The 27,964-nt window shown below is 29.7% G+C and overlaps 1 protein-coding gene across 4 annotated transcripts; it reads right to left on the bottom strand.

Moving 5' to 3' along the window:
* Positions 1-112: 112 nt before the first annotated feature.
* On the bottom strand, positions 113-27,487 carry LOC131944104 (serine/threonine-protein kinase PAK 1). Of its 4 annotated transcripts, none has more exons than XM_059304615.1 (16): positions 27,415-27,487; positions 21,784-21,890; positions 17,223-17,309; positions 12,548-12,627; positions 11,863-11,969; positions 11,503-11,662; positions 11,286-11,347; positions 8,984-9,088; positions 8,656-8,831; positions 7,956-8,142; positions 6,566-6,658; positions 6,318-6,417; positions 5,532-5,628; positions 4,597-4,696; positions 4,246-4,383; positions 113-4,145 (listed from the first exon to the last, which is right to left on the bottom strand). In XM_059304615.1, the coding sequence occupies exons 2-16, from the start codon at positions 21,837-21,839 to the stop codon at positions 4,059-4,061; spliced, it is 1,635 nt and encodes a 544-aa protein (XP_059160598.1). In that variant the 5' UTR covers positions 21,840-21,890; positions 27,415-27,487; the 3' UTR covers positions 113-4,058. The 4 variants fall into 4 exon arrangements, with proteins under 4 accessions (XP_059160598.1, XP_059160606.1, XP_059160614.1 ...); XM_059304623.1 differs by lacking the exon at positions 27,415-27,487 and adding an exon at positions 26,956-27,004; XM_059304631.1 differs by lacking the exon at positions 17,223-17,309.
* Between the last annotated feature and the right edge of the window lie 477 nt (positions 27,488-27,964).

Here is a 27,964-nt window from a genome sequence, read left to right as displayed (position 1 = left end):
TTTGGATACAGGATTTTATATTTTAACTTTAACATGCCATAACAAGAAGAAAATTTAGCTGCTATTTTCAAGACTATACAAAAAACTTGCATCTCCGGCCTGTGCACTATTTGTGCACTGTTTATTCATACATTTTAATATATCAGGAATTGTGAAAGAATTTAGGTATCAAAATTCAGTTAGGAGCTACTCAGAGAGAGAAAAATAGTACAAGTCATGAACAATTGATGAACTGAGTATTGATGTTAAAAACAATTTTGTTTGGCCACACTGTTTTGAATAAAGCCACATGCTATATATGATTTTATCTCAATTTTTAAAACACATACAAATAATTTCAAGCACAAGAAAAGAACATAACTTGTTATGAACACCTTTTTTTTGGTTAGTATATTTAATTTTATGCTCATGCAATGGATTTAGCAACCTCAGCATTCAAAAAACAAAAAGAACAAAACAATCCACAGAGCATACTATTATATTTGTCTGCTTCATGGGAACTATTTTTTTTTTTTGTAAAACTACATGACAGTAATTGACAGTTACATAGAATATCAAAATAATATATAATAGCACAGCTTTTTAAAACTGAGTGCACATTGAGCAATGAAAAAAATATTGTATGCAACAGTTGCATAGCTCATGATTCTCTTGATGTTGCAAATCATTATTTAACAGTTTTGGTCTATATTAGCTGGAAAGGAGCCTTTTTAGACCATGTATCATATAAACAAAAAGAGCACTTAGTGTATTTTTTCAACTGATATACTTTAAGTTTTTAATTGACTGCTACTTTTTGAAACCTGATTATTTATGAATTTCAAAAAATGTCTTTGGCCATGCTTTACCATATTTTAAGACTATTTTCTTTCCAAATTGTTGAGGGTCAAACATTGAAATTTATGCAAGCTTTTGAACCCTGAATTATTTTAATAAATCATAACCTGTCTCACCTGATTTATTACATACAATCTTGCATGAAACCAAATAGAAAATGTTGAAATTAAGACTTTACAAATTGGTTCCATTGGCCACTACTGAAACAAAATTAGACATGAAAAAAATGGAATTTTATATACACTATTCAGTAATTTACACTCATTTTTATACAAAAATTATGGAGTGAATAAAGAGAAATTTTTAAAAATTGTAAATTATGAGTAATATACATAAAAAGCTTATTAAAAATTGATAGCACCTTAACTTAAGCAAGTGTAAATATATTCATTAACAGAATTACAGCAAGAATACAGTGCTTTAAAAAATATACAAGCACTAGCAAATTAAAGCATTGTTAAAGAGTCAAATGTGGTTCCTTTTAACCCTATTTTTTTCTAAGGATGTTAACTGTCAACTTTTTTGTTGCTTAGCGCCCCAACTTTCGGATGATATAAGCTGAAACTAGATAAAATTCTCAATTTTTTTGTATTACAAAGGAAAGAAAAACTTCAAAATAATGAAAGAATCTTGTAATGCTGAAAGGTTCTGATATTGACATAGCTCACAATAAATTTTCTTAACCCAAAGCAGAGCAAATTTTATTGTACTCAACATTTTAAAATTGTTCCTAGGATGGCAGAAACAAACAATAATGTGTACACAATGTTTATTGAAGCATTAATCACATAATAATATCAGCATACAATTCAAATACATTTATGTCATTCATAATAAATAAACATTTCCTACTGGTAATTTTTTTCAAAACCGAAATTAAAAACCATAATAACCAGCAAAATTTTTTTAAAAAGCACAAAATGATCTGAATAATTCTAAATCATTAAACTAAATTTAAAAACTTTTACAAACCAAAGTTTTTTAATTGTAATTTATAGTGAAGATGCATGAAGTTACTTAGTTAATTAAGTGGAGTAAATTGTCCTACCAAGTGAGTTCAGAAAGCTCTTTCAGGAAGAGGTTCAACAATGGTGAGAGCACATTCATAGAATAGGCCTTTACCTTAATGCTGAAACCACACCCCTGAATGATTCAAATGTGCTTAGTACATTTCTTTTATTCAATGAGATCACACAACTGTTTCATATATGAAAGGAAGTAGTGAGTGTAGTGTAAGTTTATAATGCCAGTTTTCAACTTCAGTGAAACCAAAATCATCTAATAAAATTACTTTGTGAGTAAAATTATTTGTAAGTTTTTGTTAAACCTTTCAACATTTTTCTGAACTACATATATTTTGTAAAATACAACAACTTACATACAGCCTTTTAACTTTTAAAGCAACCTATTTATTTTTAATAAAAACAAACAATTTAATAAATAATTTAGCAAGATATTAATTTCAATACTAGTGTCGTCTAACTAATGATAATGTAAAAAGAAATTGTTGCAATCGTAACAGTAGTTTGTGCTCTGGAATTTAAAATTAGTCTTTATTTTGAAAAGTCATAAATTAGTACTAGTAAAATAATTATAATTAATTGCTTCATGAATAATATATGATGTACAGCAAACTCATGACCATAATTTTTTTTATTTACATTAAAATGTGTTGTACCATAAAAACAACATCGAAAGTTAGGCGCTATCTGTAGGTAATGAACTTCTATATACAAAAATGTAACTGTAAAGAAGTTAAAGAAATATTTATTTGAAGACCAACATAGTTAAAATAATGTTTACCAATCTAAAGTAGGAATATTTTTCATAGGTACTGTTAACACCATCAGAACAAGCCCATCAATGTTCACCAGTAAAAAGAATACTGCTCAATAGTAATAAGAAAAGACATTAAAGTAAACAACAGGCTCTGTTACTTCAATTACAATGCTGATTTAAGACTAAAAATCGAATTGATTAAAAATTAAATATATTAGTTGTCAACTGGTGTTTTCATATTTGTTTCTTGAATGTATGGAAATAATATCTATTGGTTAGCTTCTTGGCTATGGTGTCTGTTAAAAACTAGTTCACTGACGTAGTTTGTATAACATTATTATGAGCTTATCCAAATATTCTAGCTTAGCCCTCAAAGTATTTATTGTAGGATTTATAGTGCAGCAAGAACCTTCACATATCAAGTTAACTAAAACACATGCATTTTATTTAATGATGAGTACAATATAGCTTGTACATTGATAAAAAGTCATTGGAAGAACTGGGTATTAAAGTACCGTAAGGCAGACAAATATTGCTAATCCTTACTAAAAGTATATAAAAGTAAAAGAAATGTGTAGCCACATTTACTTAAGTCCAATCAAAGTTGTGTAGGTTTATAGCTACAACTCACATTGGAAGCCATTACATTTTTACCAGAAATCTAACTCATAACATTTTCAGTAAGCTATAACATGCCTTTTGCTCAACTTCTTGATGCCTAGGTACATATAAAACAAACATTTCATTAAAAAATGTGATAACTGTATGATCATATTCTTAAGATGACAAGTCTTAAATGAGTTGTGAATAAAGTTAAAGTTTGAAACCTATTTTTAAGTTTATAAAAGCGCCATATTTTTTAGTTATAATTTAACTCATTAGAACGGCATTTGGCAGTGTTAAAAAATGCTGTTTTGCAAGTTGTTTAAACAATTTTTTTTTAATAAAATACAAAAATCAACCAAATGAAAAAACTGCAAGAAGTAAATACAACCAAAAATGGCCGCTCTAGCGTTATCATGACCTAGATTTCTGATTAAAAACTTGGATTCTGAAAAACAACTAATTAAATAGAGAAAATTTTATAGGATGCTGGGAGCGTCGTTACGTTATGGCAGGCCAGCCTGTCAACTGCTGGGAGCGTCATTTCGGTCTTAAAGAATTAAAACAAATAAGCATCGCTATTAGTAAGGTTAATAGTTGTTTTTCATTTCCAAATTTGTTAAAATAAATAGCTTTATAAAGCTGTTAGCATTACTGCAGACAAAAATGCTTTTAAAAATCCAACAAATTTATCATTGACTGGAGTCCTTTGCATTTATGGGAAGATCATTTGTATGAATGAAATAATTCTCTTGATACATTTGCAGATCAAAATGGTAAAAGAGAAAAGTCTTGAGGTCATCCATTTCTGTGACATGATATGATAAATTGTTTCCTTCTTAATGGCCACTTTTCTGTGCTTCTTTAGCTGCCATTATTAATGGCACTAAGCTTGCCAATGGTTTAGCTAGTCGTAAAAATGGATGCTGAAATATTTTTAAACAGTGTAGTTATTAAAGACTGAAGTATAAAAACTAGAAAAAATATAGAAGTTACCAGATAAGCAAGCAATAAGTAATTGTATACCTTGAGCAACTCTGATGCAGAAGATCTTTTATCTACATCTACATCCAAACATTTGTCAAGAAAATCTTGGAAGACAGGGGACAGTTTACTTTTTTCTTTAATTTCTGGCTTTCCATTTGTAGCTATAAGATATAATGCCTGAAAACAATATAACAGGTGATTATGAGATTAAAATAGCTCAAAATAAATAAAAATATAGCAATCCAATTAAAAAAAAGCTAAAAATTGAATTCTTTATTAAATAACAAACACGATTCACCTTGTTTTGATTAGTATATACTGATAGAAATCAAGAGTTATTACTCATGCAAATAGGAATTTAGCTTAAAAGACATGCAAACATAACATTACCCTCAAAGGATTTTCATTCAAATATGGGGGTTCTCCTTCTATCATTTCAATTGCCATTATTCCTAAACTCCAGATGTCAACCTTAGGTCCATATTGTTTTCTGAAATAATAGATTGTAGAAATATGTATTCCTTCAGTTTTAATTAGGGCAAAGGTGGAATACAACAAGCTAACTCAAATGGTTTTAGTTGTATACATGTTAGGGCTAAAGTCTGCCTAAATGGAAACTGGCCAGCCCAATTGTGAATATAGCTAATATTTATAGATATAATGAAATCATTTATTTTACTGTGAACCAATTTCAAACAATCTTTATAATGCTGTGTTTCTCGCCAAAATCATGAAAAATAGGTATTTTAAAGAGTTTTTGTTACAAATGGGGTAATTGATTTGGGTGGGGTGGGAGTTAATCTTAATCCAAAACAATTTTATTATGATATGTAGGGGGGTGTATTATAACGGGTGGGCAGGTATTATGACATTGTTGTGTTATAAATATTAACTTCCTCTTCTTTGTTCTAAATTGTAGTGTTGGATGGTGTTTCCTCCAACATAATTAAGTATTATGTGTCAACCTGTCATGCACCATATAGGGTGTTGACTCCAATTTCAGCCTGCTTTTTTCGAGATTTGCTCCCATAGCCTTTGCTCATCCAAGAATGAAATACAAGACAGTGGTTGTTTGATTAGTTTTCTTTCCTAGAGGGGTTGCTGTCCACAGCAATCCAGCCTCATGTGCCTGGAAGATCAAACTCTTGAGCTTTTTGGTTGGGCAACCATGAGCTTTACCGATTCAACCATGCCAACTTATATATAAACAATTTAGATGTTTTTATTTAAAATCTTGCTTTTGAACAGTGAATTAAAAAAAAATTCCAAGTATTATTTAGTCAAAATTTGAGCAAAATGTGAATTAAAAAATTCTGAATGTTTACCTAGTGACAACCTCAGGTGCCATCCAGTATGGTGTTCCAACCATTGTTGACCTTTTGCTCTGCTCAGGAGATAACTGAGCGCAAAAGCCAAAGTCAGCTGTTTCAGAGAGACAATGTTCAATTGTTAACACTTTTTTAGCAATGGAGTTTTGTATTGCTATGAGAGAATAATTATTTGACATTGTATCTCCAATTTTATTTTTCTAATATCCCTTTATAATCTAATTATAAGCAATTCACGAAAAAGTTCAAACCTTTGTTAGTAATTTCTATAGCAATTTTACTATTATGACACACACTTTCATCCTTTCCATTATCTTTAGGTATTGGTTATTAAAATGTTCTTATTCCAATGTATTTTAAATTACTGTGTTCTAAACAACTTAACAGGGAAAAAAGGATTTAATAATTCAAATAGAACGAGAAAAGAAGTTTAGAGTTACTTATACTTTATCTATGTATCTATATGTATAACTAAAGAATAACTAATTTAATAATAATTAAGAAAGTTATTTCAATGTTAAAATGATAAGAAAATTCCAAGATGGCTGCCATCACCATAGCAACGGCAGGACATTTTTGGCTATTTTTTATTTTTTAGACTTAACTCTTTGAGTTATAATTATATGCTAGATATGATAGCATTTTGGAAAATTGCCCATGCCCTTGATATAGGTGACCTTGAACATGTTATTGGTAGTTCTCTAGGGATAATAGCCCCATTAAAAATCTATCTTGACTTAAAAAATAAAATAGTTGAATTCTTACTTAGTTTAACACACTTACTTAGTTTAACACTTCCATCCATGCCCAAAAGTATATTATCACTTTTGATATCTCGATGTATCACTTGGTTATCATGTAAAAATTCTAGTGCTTGTAAACACTAAACATAAGATAAATAAAAGGTAAAATGAAAGTAACAAATTTTCAATACATCAATATATACAAACAGTAAGTTAAAGCAAAAAGTATTTATCATTTGTGGGCTGTTTTTTTATATCATACATTTTAGATCTAAAAATCTATCTTACCTCCCTACATACAGCTGCTATCTGACCTTCATCCATACAAGTTTCTGTAACAACATCAGTTAGAGATCCACCAGCCAAAAACTCCATAACAACCTATATCAATAATGGTTTATTGTTTTATTCTTCATCCTAGGCTAATCAGATGCAATTTAAAAACAAGATGTAATACTGTTTTACTTTATCTTGGACATTATTTTGAGTGTTTTAACAGATCCTTATTTTTAATGTAAATCATGGATTGGTTGTTTAGCCACTGTTTGTGTGTGAACCAGGGCAGGCTAACCCAAGATCTTTTAGCTAGTAACCAAAATGTTTCAGTAACAAAGGCTTTTTATCAGTAACCCATTTTATGCCTTTAAAACAAAAAAACTATGAACAGCTTTGAAGTTGATTTGTTTGTGAAAAACCATTCAGATTCTTCAAAAATGATGCCACACATCCCTCTCCCCAAAATCAGCAATCCTTTTTAAAAAATACTTGCTTCCCTTAAACATTTATAATATAAGCCAGCTGGTAGTGTGTCAGTCGATCCGTCATCACTGTAGAATCTAGACACATAAAAGTAAACACCAACACGTCAAGCACTTTACTTGCTTGCTTTCTCTTATTGTAAGTGTTGGAGTTGGGGTTATTTATGCAATGACTTTCATTTTTTGATGGTAAAGTTTTAACTCTTTTATGTTTTTTTCCACTAAAAAAATGGATACATTTTAATAACAGTAGAGTCAAAAAGCTAATTAATTAAAATGTTTCATAATTATGTGTGTGTGTGTGGGGGGGGGGGGGGATTTTTTAAAAATTCAACTTGTGCTAAATATTGCTATTTAAGTAATATTTTTTTATTCCTACTGCATTTATTATTAGGTTAAGGCTCATAATTAAAATAGATTTGTTAAGATTACTTTTATTATTTCCTGATTAGTCAGTACAGAGTTTTACTTCTGATTTCTTAATTTTTTTTTGTATTTTCTGTATTATTTTAAAAAAATTTACTATGTCGAAGCACTGGTATGCAGCTAGTGAGAATATAACTAGTGAAATTATATGGGTATTTTTTACTCTTAGCTAGCTAATTTTACTCTGCTAAAACATGGGTCACCGCCAATTTTAGCAGATAAGGCACATTATCAATTTTTAAATTAAGTTTACTAGATAAGCTTTAAAAAAGCAAAATAACTACCAAACTAGTTTTTAAAAAAAAAAGGAACTTTAAATGACTCCCCGCCATCACATTTGTCCAAAACACTACTCCCCCCCCCCCCCCCCACCTCCATCCATGACTGTGGTGCCCTTGAAGGTAAAAATGTATATAATTATACACAAGTGTGGCAACAGTTCTATTTTTACATAGTACTGGAGCTAAAAATGCTATTTTTTTCACACAACTTACCCATAATTCTTCTCCTACCAAGTAGCTATCTAAGTAATTGACAATATTTGGATTCTGATTTTCCCTCATCACAAGAATTTCATTAATTATCAATTCTTTCTTTGGTTGTTGAGATAGATTCATTGTTTTAATAGCCACTTCTCTTCCTGTGGCCACTTCTACAGCTATGTACACAGTACCTGAAGCTCTGAAAAATGGCAGATTATATTTTACACAACAATAAAATCTGAATCATGGGAGCATGGTGGAATGCTTTAGAAAAACATACTATATACTAAATAAAAATGGTTTTGTGTTGATGTGTCCCCCATAAAATCAGCAATAAAATAAGCAATTGTAATTCCAATTCAAGTAAGTAAAATGTCACATGTTAATACAAAAATGTTCCAAAAAAAAGCTAATAATTTGAAAATGTTTAATATTCCACAAATACTTTTAAACTGTTCAATTAATTTTTTTATATAGTCTAACACTCTGTATAAACTAACCTTAAATGACTTTGTACTACTTTAGAACAGTTGTTAAAGATTCAAAAATAAACAATATTGCAGATTATAAAATTTTATTCTAATCATTTGATTGTAATGTTTGTAGAAATACAAATTTTAATTATTTTCAATAATTTAATGAGATTCAGTGGTGGATTTGAATGGTGAGTTAAATATTTAGCATGAAAGAAAATATGCATTTGTCTACTTACCCTTGTCCAATTTTTTCCATTTTGGTATATTTTCTGTTTGGATCACCAATGGAAACTATGGTTCTCAATTTCTCCATTATTTCTTCACTTGTCATTTTAGCCTTTTTGGGCTTTTCTATTTTATTATCAACTCCAGTATCTCCTGACTTTTCATCCTGCTCTATTGGTTTTGTATACTAAATGATAAAAAGAAAGTATTAATAAATAAAAATATATAAATAAGAAAATACAAGATTTAATCTGTTTTATAAAAAGCTTGACTAAAATGTGTGAAATTTCTAGTTACAGTAAACGAGTGATTTACTGAATAAAAAAAAGTCAAGCTTACAATAGATTTAGTTTTATCTGGTCGTGCTGGCATTGGTGGTGGTGGGTTATCCTCTTCTTCTTCTTCCCCATCCCCTGAGGCTGTTGGGCTTGAATCCTGTTTCATCTAAAGACCAAGCAGTTTTATCAAATGAATGAAGCATTTTATAGTAATTGTGTGTCTTTTATTAGTAAAATAAAAACAAAAAAAAACACACATTACAAAAAACTTTATAATTGTAAATGGAAGTGTTAATGTGTTTTGATTTAGAGCAATATCTATTTGAAAAAGTCCAAGTCACACAAATGTAGTCATGAAAATAACACCTTTAAGAGCGACACAATTCTATTTAATGATATTATTTATTTATCTAATAAGTAAAAATTTCTTAAACCAGTATTTCTTTCATAATTTAACTACTTTTTTCATTATTTTTTTGTTCATTTAAATTTTGCTAACATTTGCGATTTATTGTTTATGTGGTGTTTTTAAGTCTCACTATGGATGGCTTATGACAAATATTAAATATAAAATGGCTTGGCAAAGTATTTACACAGCAGTATGGTAAAGGCAGGGATGTGACCAGACCATAAAAAATAGTTGTTTTTTTTTTACAGGAACTCTACATGTTTTATCACAGTTAAAGCAGTCTCACATCATTATTGTACTAATTAATTGTTTAATATTGCTAACATGTAAAATAAAAGAAAATTATGTTACTCTAAAACAACTATGAAGATTTGTCAAATTGCAATTTAATGTTTACCTTATAAGCTATTTTTAAAATAAAATTTTATAATTTAACAAAAGTGGATATAAAATTTTATTTTAACATTAACCTAAATTTAAACTAATTTAAACTATAATGATCTAGTTGTACTCTCAATTTCAATTTTAAATTATGCTTTATATTCTTTCAAAGATGGGCCTGGTAAAATGTAGTAAAATGTCTTCCACAATAAAGAGTCTAGATTTAGATTAACTGTAATTTGTAAGTTTTAGTTAATGTGATGGATGTTATTTTAAAAAGTGTTTTGGAATTAATACTTGTAAAAAAATATGAACAAAAATGAACCACTTTAATTGCCGAGCCCCATCCTTTACGCTTATGGAATAGCTGTAGATAGTTATTAGTATTTTACCCCACAAACCTGATAGTCAGGGTCACAGTGAGTTTCACATTAGTTTTGAAATCAGTAAGTAATCATTGCAGGAAAATAACTCATTGAGATTGGTTGAGACGTCATTTTTTTTCCCTAAAGAAGCAGTACCAAACAAGTACTTGAGGGTCATGGTGAGGTCACAAGAGCCACCCTTGCTATAAGGAGAGGTGGGTTAGTCTAGTCCTCATAGTCACCTTTTCGATATCAATTTGAGGAGGCAGAGAGAAACGACAGAGTTGAGTAGCTTTAAAAACACAAAGGGTGAGTTAAAATATCGGTAGATAAATTAGGCTACAGACTAACACACATGGCTCAGGAGTTGCACGTTCCATTTTAAGAGCAGCAACATTTTAGATTACTTAACCTGGTATTTTTTTAAGTATGTAACTGAAAATCTAGGCAGAAAATTTCAACAAAAAATATAAATCAGCAAAATAATAAATCAGCTTAATTCAGAATTGCGACCTAAAATAAATCTAAATCTGGCACCATTAGACCTCGCGTAATCGTCCAATTGAAAAGAAATGGGCATGGTTGATTGTCCGTTTGAGCATTATGTGGGCTGTTTCTGTAGAGGTTATTTCTGACTTTTTAAATTTTTTAAACTTTCTAAAAAAAAAAAAGCAAAAGTCTGCTAAATTCAGAAATTCGCTGAACAAAGTAGGAGAAAATTATAGCTGAGGAAAATTGCAGCTGAAACGGAAACATTGGTTAAGTCACATTCCTTGAACAGACACAACAAATCCCAGTGGAGTAAGAAATTTAGAAAAGAAAGTGGAGATGGATAGGCAATACGTTAATGAAACCAAGGACAAACATTAGCAGAAAAAGCATATCATCAAATCAAAATGGATAATACAAAATAAGGGAGATACAAAAACAATTGACAGCAAGTAAAAAAAGACGTGAAAATTATTGGAATAAGTAAGAAAGAAATGGAAAAAATATTAAAACAAAAGCATGGAAAGATGTAAATAGTCTACGCCCCACTGTGAGTTAAAAAACAAAGAAGATGGTTGGTTTAGATAACAAATTAAAAAGTGCTTATTTTGTATGGTTTAGATGAGTTTTGTTTCAACTCTGATATCATATGAAAAGCCATTGTGGACTATCTACGTTTTGTTACATCATGAATGGTTTAAAATGAGATTTATCATTACCTGTGATATAACAACCATAGCCGAGAGCTTATCTGAAAGATTTGACTTGGATGAGCTTGCACCTGCAAATAAAAGTATTTTATACTAGTACAAACACTGGTTAATAGTTCTACAAATTATTTTGTTTTAAACTGTATGCACAATATATTTTCTTTATGTGCATACAAATTAGCTCACAATAAATTTAAAATAAACTTATTAAAATGCGAAAACTCACTAGAAGAATTTACATTGAGCATAAACTTTTCATCTTGACGCTCTTTAGATGAGGTATCATAGTAGTTTAGAACATCTAGTACAGCTTGTGGATTTTTCTTTTGTTCTGATTTGGAAATATTTGCAGACTGCAACAATTTTGCCCATGATTCTGGCATCCCCTGTTGATGAAATACAATTTAAAAAAAGAGTGTAAGCTTGAGATAACTGATATTCAGTAACTATTAAACATTAAATATGCAGTTATTGTTAATCATTGTAAATTAAAAAATAATCTTATCAAAGTGAAAGCAACTAGTCTCTATAGTCTATAATGCTCTTGATATTTGGATATCTTTTCTTAAATTTTCTTTTTACTTACAGTAAACTCTCCAGTATGTGGGTCAAAGCCAACATGAACAGTGTGCTCAAAGTTGGAAGGAAAAGATATAACAGGCTTGTCATTTGGTAGTTTTGTAACTTTACTTCCTAAAAAAAAATTACCATTTGAAAGACTTGCATGAACTGTAGTAAAACAAAAAGCAAAACAAAAAGTTTCAAGTCGTTTTGAAAATACACAATAAACTGTTTCAAATTTTAAAAAGCTCCTTATGTGTAGGTCTCTGCCTATACTCGACTTTCAATATATTTCATTGTCTAAACTCACTACTTAAGAAAATCTTTTCAAAATAACTCTCTTTAAAACATTTGCCTAAAACTATTTATTTTTATCTATGTGGCTTATCAGTAAATTTGGGCAGATGAAATAGATTATGTTTGTATGTTTCTTAACCTTGGCATATGAAGGGATAATGTGGTCAGCTCTTTGCCCAACCACATTTTGTTTCCCTAATGTAAGTACAAGTTAAGTACCCCTCAGAGCTGGGTGGCTCTGGGACATTCTACTTTCTTTAACTTGAGACTTTCGGGCTAGCAGTCTAGCGCTCTACCGCTAGGACTCTTATTGGTAACAATGCAATAAAGAGGTAAGAAAATATTTTCTGCTTATTGGTTTAAATGTTAATATTCAAAACAGTAATAAAAATTGTTTATCTTATAAATGATACCTTTGATGATTTTTTTCTTTTTCTCTTCTCTGCTGTCTGGTTCTTTAGGTAGTGGTTTATAATCTTGAGATAGTGTTTCTCTACAGTAAAAAAATGTCAAATTCTAAATAATCTATTACTAAATCATCTTTCTATTATTAATTGTATTAACAGTTTAACTCAAGGTCAGTAGTTGTATTTATAAGTTACTGGTGTAATTTAAGCTTAGATGGAATCAAAACCCATAAATGAATGTTTTATCAAAGTACAAGAAATTCTAACAATAAATTAGTTGACATAAAAATAGCAGTTTAACTCAATTGTTGAAGTAAAACAGCAAATACCATCATAAAATAGAATACATGGGAAGATGGTCTACCAATCAGGTTAAGATAAATTAATTAATGCTAGCAACTTTTGATACTAAACAGCTGCTAATTAAAATAATTTGGTTTTTAAAAAAATGATTATTTATGAAATGCAACTATATACTATAGTGTTTCAATGTGTATTACAAATACATTTAATAAAATGCTACTCATATTAGCAAATTGTACACAGCATAATGAATATGAACTTCAAATAAAATTATACTTTCTAAAATAATGTATAAATCCCCTTAAATTGTGTTAGGATTTTTTTTTTAAAGTTAAAATGTTAAAAACTTGAAATAATTTTTTTATTTCCATACTAGATCTCTGTCTAAACAAAATTTCAAACACCTTTATTTTTATGCCACACAATATGGTTAATGTTGCGAAGCAAGAACAAGGATGTAATTTTATATAGAATCTATATATAATTCTCTTCATGGGGACCATAGAAGACACCACGCAGTTTAGCCACCACCCTCATCCCCACCTGTCAGGTGGGTTGTGGTTCACCCTGAATGTTTACCATAGTAGAGCCCCAATAAGGTTCCAATAAGTGACGGCTATTAGGGGCAGATAATTTAGTTTTTAAACGATTTGAAACTAAGGAGAGATAACAAGTTCTGCTTGATATTTTCCTATCCGTCTGTAAACAGCTGCTTTCACTGGGCGGGATGGGGTGGGGTTGGGGGGGGGGGGGAGTGTGGGTGGGGGAGGCATGGCAATGGGGTAGTGTCGAATTCACAAATTATGAATTGTTGATAAGTAGGAAATAAAACAACTAGATAGCGGTGTATGGTACGTCACGGGTCAGCTCTTATAATATAATATAATAAATATAATATGATATGATATAATATTATATAATATGATATGATATATGATATGATATATGATATGATACATGATATGATACATGATATGATACATGATATGATACATGATATGATACATGATATGATATGATATGATATGATATAATATAATATAATATAATATAATATAATATAATATAATATAATATAATATAATATAATATAATATAATATAATATAATATAATATAATATAATATAATATAATATAATATAATATAATATAATATAATATAATATAATATAATATAATATAATATAATATAATATAATAATATAATATAAACCTCTTTTATACAGGAGGTCTATTTACTTTGATTTTTAAGATCAGTCTAGAAACATAGGGTAATTGTTGACCTAAAGCATTTTCCTAAGGCATCTTGTACAGATGCAAATATTTTAGATGGATTGTGTTAAAAACTCTATGCAACAATATGGGGGGGGGGGGGGGGGGGAGGGGGAGGAGAGGAGGGGGGGGGGGAGAGAGAGAGAGAGAGAGAAAGGAAGCTGTATAAATGTACAGTAAAATTAAACACATTCTCACACAACTTCAAGAACGTTAGTATGAGTCAAGATGATCAGCAAATACAGATGTACTTAATGAGCATATACTTAAATACCTTGAGTAAATTTAGCTAAAACACTGTGGATAAGAGTATAACTTCCTCCAAAAGATGAATAAGTAAATTTTAAATAAAGAATAACTTGTATAGTTGTTCATTTTTCAATCAGAATCATAGCTTTTGCATCAGGAAAACTCTGTAAATATTGTTTTTACAATTATCAGTAAAAAGGTGTGTGAGCAATACAGTGATCTTACCCATACCTTATCATTATGTTAAAAAAATATATTCAGTGGCAGCATTGACAAATTATGAATTGCTAAAAAGTAGAAAATAAAACAACTAAATAGTGGCGTATGGTACGACACAGGTCGGCTCGTATATTTTATATATATATACATATATATGCATATACATATATATGCATATACATATATATGCATATACATGTATATGCATGTATATATGCATATGCATGTATATATGCATATGCATGTATATATGCATATACATATATATGCATATACATGTATATGCATATACATGTATATGCATGTATATATGCATATGCATGTATATATGCATATGCATGTATATATGCATATACATATATATGCATATACATGTATATGCATATACATGTATATGCATGTATATATGCATATGCATGTATATATGCATATGCATGTATATATGCATATGCATGTATAATATGCATGTATATATGCATATGCATGTATATATGCATATGCATGTATATATGCATATGCATGTATATATGCATATGCATGTATATATGCATATGCGTGTATATATGCATATGCGTGTATATATGCATATGCGTGTATATATGCATATGCGTGTATATATGCATATGCATGTATATATGCATATGCATGTATATATGCATATGCGAGTAAATATGCATATGCGTGTAAATATGCATATGCGTGTAAATATGCATATGCGTGTAAATATGCATATGCGAGTAAATATGCATATGCGTGTAAATATGCATATGCGTGTAAATATGCATATGCGTGTAAATATGCATATGCGTGTAAATATGCATATGCGTGTAAATATGTAAATATGTGTATATATGTGTATATATGTATATATGTGTGTATAAGTGTGTATAAGTGTGTATATGTGTATATATGTGTGTATAAGTGTGTATATATGTGTATATGTGTGTATATGTGTATATGTGTGTATATGTGTATGTGTATATGTGTATATATGTATATATATGTATATATATATATATATGTATATATATATATGTATATATATATATGTATATATATATATGTGTATATATATATATATGTATATATATATATATGTATATATATATATGTATATATATATATGTATATATATGTGTATATATATGTGTATATATATGTATGTATATATATATATATATATATATATATATATATATATATATATATATATATATATATATATATATATATATATATATATATATATATATATATATATATATATATATGTGTATATGTGTATATGTGTATATATGTATATATGTGTATATATGTGTATATATGTGTATATGTGTGTATATGTGTGTATATGTGTGTATATATGTATATGTGTGTATATGTGTGTATGTGGGTATATGTGTGTATGTGTGTGTATGTGTGTATGTGTATATGTGTATATGTGTATATGTGTATATGTGTATATATGTATATGTGTATATATGTATATGTGTATATATGTATATGTGTATATATGTATATGTGTATATGTGTATATATGTATATATATATATATATGTATATATATATATATATGTATATATATATATATATGTATATATATATATATATATATATATATATATATATATATATATATATATATATATATATATATATATATATATATATATATGTTTATGCATATATATATATATGTTTATGCATATATGTATGTATATATTCAAAAGTTGTGCAGGCTTAAACTGAATTATTCAAAGCCAGAGAGTTATTACTTGGAGCTCAGTTGTTGAGGCACGAAAGCAGGTAAATCACAACATATGATAAGGGTTAAATCAAATATAGGATCGCTATGGATCACCTGACAGCTAGGGTGTCGGAGGCTGCCCCTGTTGCAGTAAGATAATTGAATTAAGTACTACCCCTGACTCTCTGTGCAGGTAGCTGCTGGGAAACTAGGAGCGCTAAACCGTATTTTACTGCTGGGGCAGTAGCCCTCATATCCTTGTGAAGAGTACACTTAAAAATGAATGTCAACACCCTGGCGCACCAGTGAGCCAGTGGATGCGCCTAAGTTTGACCATTAATTCATTCAGTTACAAAGACCCCAATATCATTCAGTAACCCAGAGCCCAATGGATCCCAGGTGCAAAGCTAGGCACACTGGTGAAACTCTGGGCAACAAACAGAAGCCTACTGCCAGGCACAGCCTCTCAGAAATTAATTTTTTTTTAATTGCAGAAACCTTCCCAGGAATATTCTCAGTAGCTTCTCAAAGATTCATGGAGATTAGATTAAGGATGTAGCAAAACATAAAAGACAAAATGAGACATAATTTCAGAATTATGTATATATATCAAATCACAATTTAATCAATAATATCAGTCTACACTCTCAAATACACTGTTTTCATTTTAACGTATAGTGCAATAAACTGAATATTTATTTTAGCATTATTATCAGATTTATTTTAACTTCACAAGCATAACATATGCATTTTTATTTTTGTACTAACTATGCAATTCTATAATGTAACACAAACTACAACATAACACACAAGCAACAAGATTAACATAGCAAGCATTTTATTATAAGTAGAGGTATTCCCAGCTGCTAATGAAAAATATAGTGGTATACCTGCTTGAAATCAAAGATGGCATGCTTTCTAGAGGATTTCCAGGAATTCTTTTAGGAGGCGCTACTTTTGGTAAAGTGGGTACATTCCTGAGTTAAATTTTAATTGTAAATTATTAATTGAAAGACATTGTATATTTTTATTACATTTTACATCATGGCTCTGAATTATTTTTAGCACAAACTAAGCACTGTCATCATTAAACTATCTTTGCAAATGCAGTTTCTATGACATGTTTCAAGATAAGACACTATAATAAATTTGCAACTTAAAAAGTAATTTAATAATAACATTTTAGGCTTACTAAAAAGTTAGGCAATACTCATCAGAATAGTCCAATTCAACATATTTAGTAATTCTATTAAGGGGTGAGAGGTAACAGTTTAAAAGTGAATATCAACATGCAATTAGACAAGTACCATAGATTTCTACATTTTAGCATTAAGCAGGGATAGCAAATTCGTAGACAAATATCAAGCCAATTGGAGGGTACCTCGATCTATGAGAAACCTAACATTGATATTTTAGAAAAGAGCCATTGAGCTTGCGATATTTTGCTTTGAAATAAGAGTAACATGGAAACTTTGACAGGTTTTAAAAAATAAATAAATGGCCTGCAGGTGAAAATGAGGAAGTTTATATCTTTCCATTCTCAACAAACATGCGAACAAGGTTCCAAAACAAATACAATTTGTATCTTAAGGGTGTATTGTAAGAATTGTTGCTTTGATATTAAAGATCATACGTATATAAAATTTTATTGTGTATATTTTTTATACATATTTGAAGTTGTGAGGTAACTAAGCAATATTCGTATTGGGATAAACAATCTAAACAACTCAGATATTTAGATCTCTAAATATTTATGAAAATAAAAACATACAATTATGGGAATCACCACAGAATCAAAACATTAACAGGAGAGAATGGCTCACAAAAATGTTACTGAATCAATAGCTAATCTAACTTTATAATGCAAAAGCACTACTGACAAATTATTGACCTACTTGTTTTTACCATCGTCATGGTAATGTTTCATGGTCATTTCAGAAATATATACTTAAAAATTGTTATTTTTTTGTATTATTCAACAATACCGATTTAGTTTTAACAATGGACAATTAGTGTTTGATGCAGAAGATAATAAAAGTAAGCAAAACATTAATTGCTGTTTTTAATATTGTGGTGATTTCACTCAAAAATGCTCTAAAATATAGAAAATTAAATATTACATCCTACTAAACTAATTTCATTAATTATTTTAAAAAAGCATGCAGGGTGAAAACAAAACCTTCAAAAAATAACTTGATCAAGACAACAGCTAACTAGGCCCGCCCATTTAGTCTGCTGTGTATTTGATTGGGAAGAAATCTAGCAGACGACACGTTTCTGCTGAACGGCAGTGAATCGTGTCACAACAACACTCCTTAAAAACTAACCCACTGTATCACTGAGTTTCAGTCGTATCATTGTAGCCATTTAAAACAATATTGTAGCCATTTAAAAACAAATGTGATTTTTCACAAATTATTTTCTAGGCTAGAGATTAATTTTGATAATTAAAATTGGTACCAAATTGAAGGTAAATAAATTGTTTAAGTCATTATGAAAAATAATGAAGATTAAAAGCTTAGGCGACACCCTAACATACATTTCAAACTTGTTTTAGTACTTCTTTAAAAGGGAAAAAACTGTTTATCCTCTTCAACAACAATAATTATGTGTCACTTCTGACATAAGTGGTTTGATGTATTAGAACAACTTTACATTCCGAATGCAACAATTAATCAACTGCATTCCATATTATATCACTTTTATCGCTTGATTGAGAATTTATTTTAAAACATTATTAAATTAATAAATAAATATTTTAAAAAGTATTTTTTTGTTTTTTGTCATCATATTTCATTCTACTGGCACTGTGAAAATACAAAAAAATTATATGGAATGAATACCTATAAAGAAAAATAATCTTGGTCAAGCTTATATGTGTTTTACAGAGTGACAAAATGTTTTAATTCAGTCAAGTATTGGTCTATTTCTGTTAAATAAAAAGAACTATTAACCTCTGTACCGACTAATCAGGAAATAATATAAATTATCTTAACATTAATCTATTTTTATTATTAGCCTTAACGTATAAAAATCAATGCGGTAGGAATAACACATTTTTTTTAACTTAAATAGCAATATTTAGCATGAGTTGAATCTCTTTTTAATGCCTGCTCTATTTATAAACATTCTAATTAATTAGTTTTATTTGACTTTACTGTTATTAAAATGTATTGTTTTTCTAGGAATCGAAGTGAAAATATCCTTTGACATTGACCTGTTTAATATGTTTTAGCAATGTGCATATATTTAATATTTTCTTCATGTTCTTTTGTTGACGTACGCGAAACAAAAAATATAAGTCGTTACATAAATAGACCCTACTCCAACGCTTGTAATAAGACACTCCTTATTTACGAGAAAAATGGCCCGTTGAGGAAGGATACAATGGGCGCTAGGTTGATAGTGCTGTCTATTTTCTCTAAACTAAAACCAAAATCACCACCTTAAATTTAACCGGAAACAAAAAATGACATTGAAAACGGATTTTTATCCAGAATCGGTACTTTAATTTATACAAAATATAGTCATAGGAATATCCTTAAACCATGCACCTAATCTCATGACAAAAGTCGCATTAGAGTTTCTTTCAGGCAACTCTACTTGGGAGGAGGGGGCTCCCCCCCCGCACCCCAAAACATGTCTACCGTCCCATTCAATGAAATATAATTATGTACTTTTTCCAGTGTCCGCCCCCTCCCAGAAAGTTCTACCCCCCCCCCCCCAATTTCAAGTACCCCCACCCCTCTCCGGGGAGGAAAAAGTCTAAAAGAAACACTGGTCGCATTTGTAGATCATACAAACTAAAGGAAGAACCTGGGCGGGGCTTCGCTCCTACCGGAAGAAATGCATGAAAAAAACTGTGTACGCTTAACACTTTTTGGATAAAAAAAAGTTACCCCCGGAGGAAAAAGTCTGAAAGAAACACTGGTGTCGCGCTTAGCCACTACCCGAAGAATTGCATGAAAGAAACTCTGCAAGCAAACCACTTTTTAGATTAGACACATGAATTAGGCTGTAATTTTATTATAGAGTATCAATGACGACATTTCTTTTGAGCTGGGGGGGGGGGGTCGGCTTAGACATTCTTACGCGGGGGATGGGCTTGGCCCCTACCTGAAGAATTGTATGAAAGAAACTCTTCAAGCAAACCACTCCTAAGATTAGACAACATTGGCTTTTTAATTCAATGTTTACTCGAGAATCAATGACGTAATATTACTGTGTGCATTCTCTGGCTGTAGACTAATTTCTAATTTTCTACTATATGCGCCAATGTGACGTCATGTTTCGTTTCCGTTTTACTGTGAAAGTTTTTATTTTGCTTGTGTTTTCTCTATAGCATTCTTGTCAGATAGATAGATACACAGATAGATACAAAGACAGCGAAACTATTAGTATTAATAGAGGGTTCGTACACTATTTTGAAAATGAAATTCCAGACTTTTTCGGGATAAGTTCCAGACTTTATGCAGATAATGTGTTTGCAACATGTGTACCCTCATTATAAGTACAGTATAATGACATTTATTTTATGCAATTGAGCTAATGTTTATATTAAAATTTTTCTTGCCAAATTTACAGTAAATGACTTTTCTAAGATTGCCTACCCCACTCCCCCAAACCTTAAATTATTAAAATAACTGATTAATATGATGAAATTCCAACACTAAACTTATGTTATTTGTTCACGATCTAATTGTATTGTTTTCAATTAAATTATTACTAAAATAGCAGTCCTATCAATTTGGCATAATAGTGTGAGTTAATTACTTTAAAGAATAATAATTAAGTAATTTACTAATTTAGGTCTACTGTTGTTGAGTAGCCTAGATGTTTTATCTGTTAGCATAAAAAAAGAGTTAATAAAGCAACACTTCTATTGACCAGAAACTGCTGAACGGTTGGAAGAAACCTACATACATACTTTGATATTTTTATTTGAACCTTTGCCTACTTGACTGAATTGAAACTCTAAGTTACCAGTTTAAAGAGAAACCAAAAAGAGTAAATATCACTTTTGGTTAAAGGAAATTGCTCAAATATTGATAGAAACAAAACTATAGTTTCTAATATACACACACAGACGGATATAATTACTAAAGTCTTTTTTTTATAATTCAAGAAGGTGTAAAACATCAAAATTTGTCTAAGTTTTGATAAATTACATTTTATACAAGATTACAATACTTCCTCCCTAAGAGCCTACTCTGTATAAAAGCAAGTTTAAATAAATTAAAATAAAGTTTTTTGCTAATTGACATTTTGTTAAAATAAAACTCTTTTTCTTGATATTAAAACAACACAAGGGCTTACTTTAAAAAATATAATTATCTCTCATTACATAAACCATATAATAGACAAACAAACCTATACATAATATTTTTCTTTTCAATATAAAACATGAAGAGCATCAATTATCATATGAAATTAAGTTGTTGTGTGACTCACCTTGTACTTTCAAGTCTGACTGGTGGGGCTGGTGGCTTATCACTGTTTTCAGACATGATGTAACTTGATACTTGATGTTAATCAATGCTCAAAAAAAGCGTCTTTCACTGATATTTAAAAATATTAATTTAGTTTAATAGTTTAAGCCTAATAATCGCTATGTTTCAATACTTAAATGTGCCAAAAATATGTCTAAAAAATACAAAGGAAAGGTAAGATAAAAAAAAATTAACCATTCCTGAACATGTATTTAAAACTAAACTAAAAAAAAAAGAATTCAGTTAACTTCAGTGTCAGTATTTTAAATAAGAAATTTTCTTCTACCATGAAGAAAAGCTATAAATAAACTGGGAGTGATCTCCCCTAAACTTTCTAGAATATTCTTATATAACACTACTGCGGATATAGACATGATTTTAATCCATTTTTAACTACTTAAAACTTTTTAAAAATTCATAAAAAATATTTTAATAACAAGCTTTTATACACTAATGCACTAAAAAGTATAAAATAAATGAGTTTCTTTAAATATATAGTAATACGCTACTATTTAAATAACTATAAAGAAAAGTGTGGGTCAGTTTATTATCTATTAGATACCTTTACTAATATTTACAAGACCCACACTTTTCTTTATAATTATTTTAAAAAGTAGTGTATTACTATATATTTAAAGAAACTCATTTATCTTGTACTATATAGCGCATTAGTATATACAAGCTTGTTATTAAAACATTTTGTATGAATTTTTTTTCCGTACTTTAAATTTTTTAATGCAATAGAGTTGCATGACTAAAAACCATTGCGCACTTATTGAAATTGATGACGCCCTATTGAACGTGATGACGCCCTATTGAACGTGATGACGCGTATATAATAGCGCTGAATAGTTTGATGAGACAGCCTACTAATTTGAACAAAAATTCTATTAATTCATAAAAAATTAATCAGGCGACCAATTAAGTCAAATTGTATGTCATGTTACATTGTCTTCATGTCTTGACCCATGTACCAACTACGAACTGTATCAGTCAGTTAGAAGTGTCTGAAAACAAAACAAAAAAGATTTTCTGTCTAGCTCAAATCGTTTTTTTTTAGCGAATTTTTTTGTGAGGGGTGGAATCCCCTTGTCTTTGCATTGGCCAATTGTGACAAGTCATGGTATGCCTGAGTAAATTGAGCATAGTTATTTTACTTGCAGTTGTATTTTGTTCATATTTGCAGAGTTTAGCTAGAATGATATATAGAACTTGTATATGCTGTTGAAATGAATAAAAATAATACAGAAGTATATTTTTGTGTTGGCTTCCTTCCATAACCCCAAAAAAACTGTGCTGCGCAAATATGAAAATGTTTCTAAAGCAATGCTTTACAGTGAATAAAAGAACTACATAGTTAGCAATCTAAAGTAAATGACTTGAGATCTGTAATGTGCATATAACTGCCCCATTATTTTGGGCAGGTGAAGTAGAGTCCATCTTTAAGCCATTGTTATAAAACTGCTGCGCAAATATGAAAATGTTTCTAAAGCAATGCTTTATATAATACAGTGAATGAAAGAACTACATAGTTAGCAATCTAAAGTAAATGACTTGAACACTGTAATGTGCATATAATTGCCTTATTATTTTGGGCAGGTGAAGTAGAGTCCATCTTTAAGCCATTTTGTTAAAAGTGAACTGAAGTTATCTGATCAATGTTTTTATGTGTGTATTGTGTATGAATTCTGACTTTCAGCATATAAATATAACTATAAGTAAGGGTATGTAGAACTTTAATACTTAAAATTACAGTTAGCACATAAATCTAGCTAGTTTAGTTAAGTGTAGTGTATTCTAGCAACAGACAGGTAACCTATGTCTGACTCAGCAAAATTTTACTTCAAGCAAAACTAGAACCAGAGTTGAAAAAATGAAAGACAGGTATATTAAAATATTTTTAAAACAACAAGTAGGAGATTTGTTTGTACATTACATAAGAATACTGTTGTTGGTGTATCAAAACTAAAAGCCGGCAGATCGGGATGAAGAAATATAACATTGGCGTCAAAGGGGGCAACGTGACCTACTTACGGTGACTACTTTCAAATGAGTATTTACTAATGTCAAAGTTGAAATATCCAAAAATAAATATCATTTTTATAAAAATGAAATGTATATGCTTTGGAAACTTTCATTATCTAAATGGAAACTTTTAAAAAATCGCGTTTTTAACGCATTTCAAGTTAACCTTTATACAGCGATAAGACCAAAGCAGAGACAGCATGCAATCAGATCACTAAGCCATCAAAACAACTGGAAAACCATTCTACTTTTTATTTAACATTAGGAAATGACCTTTTAAACTTAATTAATTACCATAAATTAAAAACTTATTAGTATGCAAAACCAAATCTCGTGCGCCCGGTATCAGAAAGTAATGGGAGATTTCGAGTCATGTTTTTACCGCGATCTCGGCCGATACCAACAACCCTACTATTAGTAAAGTTATTGTTCTAAACTTTTATAATTAATGTGGTTAATCTACCAATGAATATATCAATATTCAATAAATTAATTAATGGCTTTAAAATAGTTTTTAAATAACAGTGTGCTCAAGAAAGAACAATGTTTACCACCCAAAATCCTATTTTACAGCTCTACACTCTACACATAATGCAGATTCTTCCCAATAACAAATCAGACAAACAAAAAAAATGAGTTATCAAACTTGTAAACTTGAGTTTTAGTAGTCTAGATCTATATTAGGCATTTCGATGTCCGCCATTTTGTTTAATCTGGCCACATCCGAAATTTTTCAAGCCAACTTTTGTAATTTCGGCCATTTTCCATCCAAGTGCTTAGTTATCATGAGAGAATCGATAAATTAATGTATTCGATACGTCAAAGTGGGCTGTTTTTATATTCTATGTTTGTATGGAAAACTATTAGTTACATTTTAACATATCGATCCCAATTTTATCGAGGTATCTTAGCGAGCACGTCTCATTAAACGCAGTAACCGACTTCTTTCAATTAGTATTAATTTTAGCAAGAAAGTAAAGTATAATAAGCTAGACATTAGTTGTAATGAGCATCCTAACCATTCTCAAGAACAAAAATAACAGTTTCATAGAGTTCTTTTCATTGGAACATGCTTAAAAAGCATTGGTAAATCTTGGGGGGGGGTCCCGCTGACACAATTTTTTAACAGGGCGATAGGGGCCGCGAGGTTACCTATTATCGATAGAACCAAATTTCGGCATTTAAAAAAGAGATAAGTTCAGGAAACTAGATCTAATCTAGTAAATAAGTAATGCCAAACTATTTTGATGGGTGGAAATGTTGGTTTTATGGGGCTTTTTAGCTCTTTATAACCAGATATTGCTTCTTGCGTGAAGTGAAGGGGATCTACGCAATTTTAATAATGACGGCCGAGTTTAAATTTTTATGACGGTCCATAGACCATATGCATGAAATATAAAAAATCGCACATTTGATATTACTGTTTAACACTATTCATTGAATTGGCAAGATTTTAGCTTATAGAATGTTTTTTATGGATTAAATAAAATTTAAAGCAATGGAATTAATAGTCCCATTCATTAATAATCTTCCATATTAGTCATTTTCAATTGGGTAGGCCTAATAATAATAGGCCTAATTAAAATTTTAAATAGTAATAAATAGGCCCTTATAAATATTAGGCCCCTATAGAATAGATTTAGATCTATGTATTTTAATGAGTAATTGCTTATAAGAATCTAATAGAACTAATATTTATTGCATCAAGCTTAAATATATAATTATGTTGTAAAATTACTTATGGATGATATCTAAACTTTAGTTACCCCGTTTCAGGAAAAACTGATTAAGAAAATAATTACAAAGATTAAATTGGTCATTTCTCAGATTATAGTATATTATCTTTAAAATTTAATAATAGCTAAAATATACTACTAGATCTATAGAGGCATGGAAAGTAAAATAAATGAAGTCAAAGATAAAATAGAAACATTAACACTTCACTTTAATAATGTGATCTAAAGCAACAGTGATAGATACATTTTTTTAAAAGTCAAAAAGAAAACAGAAACAGTAACACTTTGAACAATGTGACTTAATTTTATAACTTAAACTAAGCAACAGTAATTTTTTTTAAACAGTAGGTTCAGATCAGCAAATAAGGCAGCTGTCTATCCTTCGGTTGCAACACATCTCATCTAGTTTCTGTAGGCTGTCTATTGATTAACCATCCTTAACTACTTATTAAAAGTAGCCTATAACTAATGCTACTAATATTTAGATATTTCAACATAATCCTAACCATATTATATTCCAGTATGAGTATAATACACAGGTATTATTGATACAAGATTTCAGTGCCACCCCCATTAATTAGACTTTATTATATGTGATTGTCTTTTTCTCCTAGCATTTTTTTGACTTGTAAATTTCTATTCCCAACATCCTTAAGCATCTATGTGCTAAGTTTTATCTTTGTATCATCGATAGCAACATAGATATTCAGTATGAAAAGTGACTTGTGGCAATCATAGTAGAACGGCACCGCACTCCTTAATTGGGCTTTATTAAGTTAATTATTAGTTGTTTTCCTTTTAATTAAGCTGTATTTCACTTGCATATTCCTGTTGCCTGTACTCCCTAGCACCAATATGCAAAGTATTATCAATATATCTTTATTAACAACAGAGTTGTGGAGTTTGACAATAGACTAACGTTGCTCTCTATATAAAAACGCCATGACCCTTAATTAGTCTTAATTATTTTTGGTTTTACCTTTACTGATCTTTATTTCAATTGCATATTCCTGTTGCCTGTACTCTCTAGTATCAATATGCAAAGTTTTATCATTACATGTTAAAAAATAACAACGCTATATGAACTCAAAGAAGGACACCAAATATTTTGCAACTTTACAATAAAATATAAGCTGTTTAACATACAACTTAAAAAATTCATAAAAAAAATACTACTGGGCCTACAGTGATAAATCTAGTGGTTTATTAAATGGCAGTTTATGGCCTTCAATATTATGTGTGTTTTATCATTCTGAGATAATTAGGCAAAATTTACCAAAATGCCTAATCTATATAGATTTATATTTTTAAAAGTAGGGCCGCCCTAACTGACTGGGCCTAACGGTGGCCTAACCTGGCTTACTCTTACTCACCTATTTTCAGAACAGACAGTCGAACATAATCTAGAACCTAGACTATCTACTAATCTAGATCTAGAAGTAGATCTAGATCTATATTCTATAAGTCACAAGTAAACTCATATTTAAGAAATTTTTAGGAGACTTATTTTTCTTCAACTTTTGAAATAGCCTAACAATGTGTTACGGGTTTAGTGTATAGATGTCCAGATCAACAAAGTTAGTATGAGTCATGCTGGCAGATGAGTAGGATTGCAATGTACTCGGTTACGGGTTATCGATCCAAAAGTACAAAGTATTGATAACAATTTCAATGGGGTGTGAATTTATTATAAATTTAAGAGTTAAAGATCTAGATCTATATGACCATATAGATTTAAATACGATTTGTTTTGGTATTTTAAGTACAGATCTAATGTAGATCTAAATCTACATTGGATCTGTACTTACACTATTTGAAAAGAAAGTGCATACTTAGTACTTAGACTGAATCTGTTTTAACACACACAAAAAAGTAATTTTTATTAGCTCCCCTGACAGAGAAAGCATAATTATTATATTCTTGCCAGGTATTTGCGGCCAAGAAAGATAAAAAAATTTATGCTTATGCCTATGATTATTTAACATATAAATCAACTGTCTAAATCTAGATTCTATAGGCCTTATATATTCTACTTTTTTTAATCATAAAATATATTTATTAGGCCTAGACTTTTTAAAAATCTTAATCTTAAAACTATCTAGCCATTTTGTAAACAAGTAGACGGTTAGACAAAAAAAAACTTACTTCCAAAAATACGGTGATAGGCCCGTAGAAAAAAAAAACGTGTAGGCCTAGTCTAGACTGTAGGCAGGCCTTGCAAAATGCATGTATTAAAAAAAACAACTTCCTAAAGCATTAGGCCTAACAAAAACAGCTGTATAGCAACAATCTTTTTAAAAGTTAAAAAAAATTGCTAGATCTAGTCTGGAAAATGAAAATTGTGTATGTCTCATACAAAATCTATTCGTTAATAACTTATAT

Source organism: Physella acuta, unplaced genomic scaffold (genome assembly GCF_028476545.2).
Source record: "Physella acuta isolate Inbredline_101_S28 unplaced genomic scaffold, ASM2847654v3 ptg000041l, whole genome shotgun sequence".
Classification (NCBI taxonomy): Eukaryota; Metazoa; Mollusca; class Gastropoda; family Physidae; genus Physella; species Physella acuta.
The sequence above is the reverse complement of the archived record's forward strand: the minus strand, read 5'-3'. Positions and strand labels throughout refer to the sequence as shown.

Coding starts and splice junctions, on each gene's coding strand:
- LOC131944104 (XM_059304615.1), bottom strand. CDS start 21,839: ATGTCTGAAAACAGTGATAAGCCACCAGCCCCACCAGTCAGACTTGAA. Junction 8,832..8,983: donor CAGATAAAACTAAATCTATT/GTAAGCTTGACT, acceptor TTTATCATTTAG/TATACAAAACCAATAGAGCA. Junction 4,146..4,245: donor CTGCATCAGAGTTGCTCAAG/GTATACAATTAC, acceptor AAAATATTTCAG/CATCCATTTTTACGACTAGC.